The sequence below is a fragment of the Cyprinodon tularosa genome, unplaced genomic scaffold, assembly GCF_016077235.1.
Source record: "Cyprinodon tularosa strain WSP-4 unplaced genomic scaffold, ASM1607723v1 ctg1191, whole genome shotgun sequence".
NCBI lineage: Eukaryota > Metazoa > Chordata > Actinopteri > Cyprinodontiformes > Cyprinodontidae > Cyprinodon > Cyprinodon tularosa.
In genome coordinates, this window is record NW_024037994.1 from 214071 (window position 1) to 222692 (window position 8622).

General features: G+C 45.3%; 1 protein-coding gene across 1 annotated transcript in view; it reads right to left on the reverse strand.

The window, feature by feature from the left end:
* LOC119772653 (NLR family CARD domain-containing protein 3-like) overlaps window positions 1-8417 on the reverse strand; it is a 29896-nt gene extending 21479 nt beyond the window's left edge. The window contains exons 1-5 of the mRNA XM_038269172.1: window positions 8398-8417; window positions 8147-8293; window positions 7158-7283; window positions 6659-6827; window positions 914-2180 (exon numbers count right to left, since the gene is read on the reverse strand). Of these exons, the coding sequence (XP_038125100.1) occupies window positions 914-2180; window positions 6659-6827; window positions 7158-7283; window positions 8147-8293; window positions 8398-8417 (1729 nt within the window). The remainder of the gene's footprint in view (window positions 1-913; window positions 2181-6658; window positions 6828-7157; window positions 7284-8146; window positions 8294-8397) is intronic.
* Window positions 8418-8622: the final 205 nt, after the last annotated feature.

Here is an 8622-nt window from a genome sequence, read left to right on the forward strand (position 1 = left end):
TTCTGAGATCCTTCATTTTATTAACCTGAAGATGAAGCTCATCCTAGATGAGATGAACTGTGGAGGGAGGAGGAGTTCAGCCAGTGAGCTGAGATGGAGCACAGTCAGTCTGGACCACAGAAACCATTTCAAACTGGGAGCTGCAGAGGAGATTTTAGCGTTTCTCTACCATCACTGCTGAGATGAACTAAAATGATCTATGAAACTCTTATTCTGATCCCCACAAATAAACTGCAGCATTAATGGAAGCTGAGGGTTCTGCTGAGCTCACAGCACAGAATGGACAGAGAGATGAGAAAGTTCTGTCTTCCAGCAGACCAGTTCTGAGGGGGCGTTGGCCCCTCTGGCCCCCATATTTAGCCGACCTTGAATCTGACAGGTATGAGGGTGAAGAGAGCAGGAAGGACATGCAGCTAATGAAGCAAAAACAGGAAACAAACCCAAGACAATCGGATCAGGGACTATAGCCTCGGCACATGGAGCATCTACTCTAACACTGAACCACCCACAACCACTGATCTCTATTTATTCACTGCATTGCTAATTGCCCATTGGTAGAATGGGGTTGAAATGAAGCCACCAGCCGCCATATTGGTACTCCCTTGTTAGACCGGTTGCAATTTAAACAATATGTCCTCTACATTATCGAACAACAATGATGATCAGGGGGGACTTAAAACTTTTAAAATAAAGATAAATTCATCATTTCGACACACACTTGCTGTTTCATAGCATAAGTGGATTAATTTAACTTCTAATAAAAATAAATAGGTCCATCACATTGCCTAGTAATTATAAAGTCAATAAAGTCTATAAATCATGTAATATAACATATAGCAATCCATCACAATAAAATTAATGTGTTAATGGAGCATAATTCATATGTGCCAAAAGTCCATTATTGATTATGTACATGCATTGTTTCCCATTAATGAACAAGACTCGTTTGGGCCTGCCACAGTCTTGTTTGGTCCTGCCACAGTCTCGTTTGGTCCTGCCACAGTCTCGTTTGGGCCTGCCACAGTCTCGTTTGGTCCTGCCACAGTCTCGTTTGGTCCTGCCACAGTCTCGTTTGGGCCTGCCACAGTCTCGTTTGGGCCTGCCACAGTCTCGTTTGGTCCTGCCACAGTCTCGTTTGGTCCTGCCACAGTCTCGTTTGGTCCTGCCACAGTCTCGTTTAAGCCTGCCACAGTCTCGTTTGGGCCTGCCACAGTCTCGTTTGGGCCTGCCACAGTCTCGTTTGGGCCTGCCACAGTCTCGTTTGGTCCTGCCACAGTCTCGTTTGGTCCTGCCACAGTCTCGTTTGGTCCTGCCACAGTCTCGTTTAAGCCTGCCACAGTCTCGTTTGGGCCTGCCACAGTCTCGTTTAAGCCTGCCACAGTCTCGTTTGGGCCTGCCACAGTCTCGTTTGGGCCTGCCACAGTCTCGTTTGGGCCTGCCACAGTCTCGTTTGGGCCTGCCACAGTCTCGTTTGGGCCTGCCACAGTCTCGTTTGGTCCTGCCACAGTCTCGTTTGGTCCTGCCACAGTCTCGTTTAAGCCTGCCACAGTCTCGTTTGGGCCTGCCACAGTCTCGTTTAAGCCTGCCACAGTCTCGTTTGGGCCTGCCACAGTCTCGTTTGGGCCTGCCACAGTCTCGTTTGGGCCTGCCACAGTCTCGTTTGGGCCTGCCACAGTCTCGTTTGGGCCTGCCACAGTCTCGTTTAAGCCTGCCACAGTCTCGTTTGGGCCTGCCACAGTCTCGTTTAAGCCTGCCACAGTCTCGTTTGGGCCTGCCAAAGTCTCGTTTAAGCCTGTCAGAGTCACATTCAAGCCTGCCACAGTCTCGTTTGGTCCTGCCACAGTCTCGTTTAAGCCTGCCACAGTCTCGTTTGGGCCTGCCACAGTCTCGTTTAAGCCTGCCACAGTCTCGTTTAAGCCTGCCACAGTCTCGTTTGGGCCTGCCACAGTCTTGTTTAAGCCTGCTACAGTCTCATTTAAGCCTGCCACAGTCTCGTTTAAGCATGCCACAGTCTCGTTTGGGCCTGCCACAGTCTCGTTTAAGCCTGCTACAGTCTCGTTTGGGCCTGCCACAGTCTTGTTTAAGGCTGCCACAGTCTCGTTTGGGCCTGCCACAGTCTTGTTTGGGCCTGCTACATTCTCGTTTAAGCCCACCACAGTCTTGTTTAAGCCTGCCACAGTCTTATATAGATACAGAGAGAGAAAGCAACAACAACAAAAATATCTGTCAGTATATCAGACCATTCCACAGCTGTACATTGATAACGTCCGTAACCCGCCATACAGAGACAAATTGTTTATAGCCGTAATCAAGCGACAGGAAGAATGCGTGCCACGCTCATAGACGGTCAGTGGCGGTTCTACTCTAAGCGGCAGTTATATTTTTTCGAAGCGCGCATCCCACCCTCCTTTATAAAAATGCCAGCCCGGCTACCCAGTTCGGACTATATTTAGCGACTTTTCAGACCCCTCCAGCGACTCTTTTTCAAAAAAGCAACCAGCGACCAATCTAGTGACTTTTCTGGTGTCACCAACGGATTTTGGAGACTCTTCTGTGAAAGCAAGTATCGTTCCTACTCTTGTCCTCCAGCGGCAGGTACTGCGGTAGGGCGCCTCCCCCGTTCCTACCCCGTTCTCCTGCTTCTGCAGAAATCCCTCTCAACACTTCAGTCAGAGCCACAGCATGTTAACCCTCAGCTTCCTGAATGTAGAGTGGGAGCGAGCAGGATGTAAAATTTTATTTGGTCTAAAATAAATAACTGAATTGGAAATATTTCATCTTAAAAAACGGCATTTTATTCACACAGCAACAGTCACCTAATCAAGTCTTCCTCTCTAATATAATGATTTGTAGGCTCCTTAGTGAACCACAAGGGAAAAAAGAAAAAGTAAAAAAAAAAAAGTGCCCTCAAAAATGCACTTTATCCGCGCATGGGCACTGGAGTCATAACAGGAGCCCGGGCCACAGGCGGCTAAGCTCTACCCCTTCTATTCATTCTAGCTAATCTGAATCGTTCAATTCCATTTGGAGAGCGAGATCGTCTGTGGTAGCAGCACTAGACATCTTCCAGGCATGTGAGGAAAGCAGTGAGCAGTCATATGACAGGACTTCATACACGGATGACGTCACACACGCCGCTTTGTTTTTAAATATAAAAAATATAACAGCGGATGTCTGGGGTGACAGTGATTGGCCTCCATGTTCTGAATGCTGGCGTACCATAAACAATAAATTATGAACAGTTTAGTTTGTGCCTTCAACTTGTTGCCCATAGGAAGACCTTACTTGGATATAACCTAACAGAATATCTTCAGAACGGCTCCAAATGGCACAAAACTCATATGGGTGAGTAGAACATGATTGAATAACGTAAAACCAAGGGCCTAATGTGAAAAAACTGGGGTTCCCCTTTAAGTGGGATACACCACACTTAAAAATGTGCACACATAAAAACCCCTGAGGGTCAGAGACTCTCCCACCACAGTCTCCTAAAATCCTGTGGGAAACACTTTACATGTAATATACATGTATTGATGACATTGTTATGGAGCCTAGGTGGAAGTTCAACCGAAGAAACTAATTGCTCTCCTACATCCACCTGCGACACAGCCAATCAGCTTTGAACCACACCTCCACCAAAGCCAATCGGCTTCCAAAGTTTTTCTTTAAAGGCTTTCAATCTGGGCTGGTCTGCTCCTAAGTGCGCAGGTGGTGGATGCGCTGTCTGACATCATTCAGATGACCCCGTTTAAACTGGCGGTGAGCTTCGGATCCTCCCCTCTGGCTGCTACTCGGATCCTATCCTCTGACACACCTGTTGATCCACGCAAAGCTGCAGAGATTCATGTCTTCGCCACTCCCTGTTCCCCCGCCTCCAAACATTTCTGTGTTTCAGCCATCAGCAGTCAGCTGGCTCGATCTGCGTTCAGCTCGCTGACTCTGATTCTCTTCAGGTGAGACATATTGCTTCAAGGATCTAGTGTTTCCTCATTCATACCTTCAGCTCTTTTCTCTATTAAAAAAATACCTATAATTCATGCACGTGCTTCTCCAGCTCAAAGCTTCTCATCGTTAATTAACATCAGTCCCTGATCTTTGCTTTTCAAGGTCCCTAGCTGGTTTTTATACAATGTTCTCTGTTAATCATGTCATGGTGATTTAATCAGTAGATTGTGCGCTGCTTTGATGGACAAATCATGTCATTCCTGCGTTTCTTTCAGTCTGTTTTGATTTCCAGTCATGCTTTGTCTGAGATTTAAATTTTAAGGAAGCTGAATTTAGAAACCAAAGTTTTGTGGAAAGTTAGTTGTTTCCTATTGCCCCTGACTTTTATTAAATTCTTTGAACCTAATATTTTAATAAATTTGAATAATGCTTTGGTCTAACCACATAATCTGTCTGCCAGTCAAACATCAACACTATTTAATCCTGCATTATCCATATATTAGATGAATAATCTGATATATGGAACCCAAATTCCTTAATCAGACTCAATAAATTTAATTACATTAATTAAATTTATTTTCACCAGGCTAAACGTGATCTACTGGGTAAATAGTTAGGTCAGTGGTGTCTATATTATTCAATATAAAAAAAATCACTTTCTTTTAGGTATGGCTTATCACATAACATTCAATCAAGTCTTCACTTCACCGCTTAAATGGGGTGAATATTCTGGTCGATGTCTCGTCACTCTAAATGATCAATTAAGCTGCAGCCTTCTCTTTACAAAGTCTATCGGCTTATCTTCTCCGTCAGCGTTTTGAGGTTGAGTTGTATTGATCCTCTAACAGACTCACTTTAAAACTAAATCATGATCATTTTTAGGCCACGTTGAGTCGTAGCAGATTTTCATTTGGCAGTTCGCCATGTTTTACTGTCATTTAGTGACCCAGTAGGAGGCTTATTAAGTCTGCTTCTGTTGTTTTGGTTGGTGTTTATGTAGCTCACTGCATTCATTAATCTCTGCTTCTAGTTTCAAATCATCATCACTGCATGTCTCAATGTCAGCAGTCTCAGGCATTCCCCTGCGCAGTGTTTCTATCTAAATCTGCATGTGAGACGAGTTTCATCATAGCCAGATACCTTCATCCCTACACCCTCATACTTCTTTATGTACTTTATGTAAAAAAAACAAAACTACAAGAACGAACGACAGCATCGTCCACTTAATAAAGAATTACTACTTTTACATTTCACTGTGAATTTTGTTCTATTTTCTAACGTTAGACACAATGTCATTGGCTAACTCTGTCAATGTCTACGAGTCGGTCTAAGATACCCAGAATAATGTTATGCTACATGCTATACTATGGGATACATCTGCATATACACTCACCGGCCAGTTTATTAGGTACACATGTCTAACTGCTCATTAACACTTAATTTCTAAGCAGCCAATCACATGGCGGCAGCTCAGTGCATTTAGGCGTGTAGACATGGTCAAGACAATCTCCTGCAGTTCAAAGCGAGCATCAGTATGGGGAAGAAAGGTGATTTGAGTGACTTTGAACGTGGCATGATTGTTGGTGCCAGAAGGGCTGGTCTGAGTATTTCAGAAACTGCTGATCTACTGGGATTTTCACGCACAACCATCTCTAGGGTTTACAGAGAATGGTCCGAAAAAGAAAAAACATCCAGTGAGCGGCAGTTCTGTGGGCGGAAATGCCTTGTTGATGCCAGAGGTCAGAGGAGAATGGCCAGACTGGTTGGAGCTGATAGAAGGGCAACAGTGACTCAAATAACCACCCGTTACAACCAAGGTGGGCAGAAGAGCATCTCTGAACGCACAGTACGTCGAACTTTGAGGCAGATGGGCTACAGCAGCAGAAGACCACACCGGGTGCCACTCCTTTCAGCTAAGAACAGGAAACTGAGGCTACAATTTGCACAAGCTCATGGAAATTGGACCATAGAAGATTGGAAAAACGTTGCCTGGTCTGATGAGTCTCGATTTCTGCTGCGACATTCGGATGGTAGGGTCAGAATTTGGCGTCTACAACATGAAAGCATGGATCCATCCTGCCTTGTATCAACGGTTCAGGCTGGTGGTGGTGGTGTCATGGTGTGGGGAATATTTTCTTGGCACTCTTTGGGCCCCTTGGTACCAATTGAGCATTGTTGCAACGCCACAGCCTACCTGAGTATTGTTGCTGACCATGTCCATCCCTTTATGACCACAATGTACCCAACTTCTGATGGCTACTTTCAGCAGGATAATGCGCCATGTCATAAAGCTGGAATCATCTCAGACTGGTTTCTTGAACATGACAATGAGTTCACTGTACTCAAATGGCCCCCACAGTCACCAGATCTCAATCCAATAGAGCATCTTTGGGATGTGGTGGAACGGGAGATTCGCATCATGGATGTGCAGCCCACAAATCTGCGGCAACTGTGTGATGCCATCATGTCAATATGGACCAAACTCCCTGAGGAATGCTTCCAGCACCTTGTTGAATCTATGCCACCAAGAATTGAGGCAGTTCTGAAGGCAAAAGGGGGTCCAACCCGTTACTAGCATGGGGTACCTAATAAAGTGGCCGGTGAGTGCATATGGACGTTATTGGTTAGTCATCCAATGACTGAAATAACCTATAAAAGGACTTTGCAGAGCTGTTCAACTGCTTCTTTTAGCTGCCAGTCAGTGCAATAAAACCCAAGTGAAGCTAAGCTGGATCAGAGGCAGGGTGATGCTGAGGTTTGTTTGATGCTGGGAGGAAAGAGACGCCACAGAGCTGCAGATGAACAGCTGCTGGGAAAGTTCTGGTTTCTGAGCAACATGATGAAGCTCTGAACAGACCCAACCTGCAGCTCCACAGGTAGGACTGTGTGGACAAAGACACCAAGGAGCCCGCTGCAGTGAGGGCTGCTTCTACAGCCCAGTTCCACCTGCTGGAAGGAACCAGAACCATTCTGCTGATTCATGACACACTGAGTCTCTATCTCTGATCATTTAGATTCAGACCTGAACAACGTTTGAGATTTATCAGGCTGGAGGAGAGAGAATGACTTTGGACCTGTCAGTAATCTGCTGGATGCCAATGAAAAACCAGCAGAAAGTCCAAACCAGTGAGACGTTGAAGATCAACCAGTTCATATTCTAGAGGTTGTATCTCTGCAGAGTCACATCCATCAGTTAGAAACTGGTTCCTTACTTTGGGTCTGAGGGTCCAGGTTCTGCACTGAAGTCTGGTTGCTGTCCTTTGGACAGGTCACTCCTCATAGACGGACATCTGGATCCTGGAGGTTCTGCTCTCTTTCTCTTTCTGTGGTTCTGACCTCTGAAACACAAACATGTTGTTATTCAGATCAAATCAATCAGTGAGAAACTCTGAGATAAAAACCAGAGAAGAAGAAGAAGCTCTGAACACAAACTGCTGCAGAGAAGCAGAAGGTTTAAAGTTCCAGAATGAAATATTCAGACAGTTCTGTTGGATCCAGCTGAAAATTATCTGAAGAACTGGGTTCTACTGGTCTGGATCACATGGGTCAAAGCAACACCTGCACGACAAGAGGCTCATGTCACAGTTTAATGGAGCTGATGAGATCAGATTTCTAGGAAGGATTCTACAAAGTACTACTATAGTACTCACTACTAGAACTACAAAGCCCAGAAAGTTCTGGACATTGACCCATTGATCACATCTAGTCTGAGAAGGTGGAGAGCAGAGGTTCTGGTCCCTGATATCAGAACCGAAGCTGTTCATCTTGTCTGAGGAGCTGATGTGGCCGTCATTAAAGAACAGAACACCGGACCGGACTCTGAACCAGAACCTTAGAACTAGAGGGACAACCCAAGTCCTGTTGTTCTGCTTTTCCCTGTTAACCTTTGGCCGGGTCATGAGCCTATTGGATCAACTGGACCCAGTATATACGCTGGGTCCAGTGTTCCCAGTCCAAAACCTCCTGTGGTCCAAAGCTTTAGAGAACATCTCTGAACCTGATTGCTCCTCAGATTCTTGGTTGGTTCTGTGTTCCTCAAATTCTACTGATTTACTGACTGACATCGTTCATGTTTATTTAGCTTTAAGCTGAAAGAAAAACTAAAGAACTTTGGATTTAGACGCTGAAGATCAAGCAGTTCAGATTCTAGAGGTTCTATCTCTGTAAAGTCTCATGGATCAGTTAGAAACTGGTTCCTTACTTTGGGTCTGAGGGTCCAGGTTCTGCACTGAAGTTTGAAGGTTTATCTTTGGACCGGTCACTCCTCACAAACGGACAGTTGGATGCTGGAGGTTCTGCTCTGTCCTCCTTTAGATGACAATTTTCCATCTTCTGGACTTCAGTCAGTCTGAGAGAGAAACCAGAACCAGTCAGTTCCCAGTGGTTCAGGTCCAGTTAGTGTCCTGTAAAGCAGAAAGCTGATTCCCATCATGTGTAGAGGACCAGAGGAACCTGATTCCAGCAGGAACCATCTGGGTCTGAACTCTTCACTACATCGACCTACTGATGTCTGCTGGGTCATCTCATCAGAACCATCTGGAGAAGTTCTGGGTTCAAAGCTAAAACTGTGTCTAGAACACATTCAGGTCTATCTGTTTTCCTGTTCCAGGTCTGTGAGTCATTCCACCCCATGGAGGCTTTTCTGTCCCCTGGAAATTATATTTATAAATACTATGA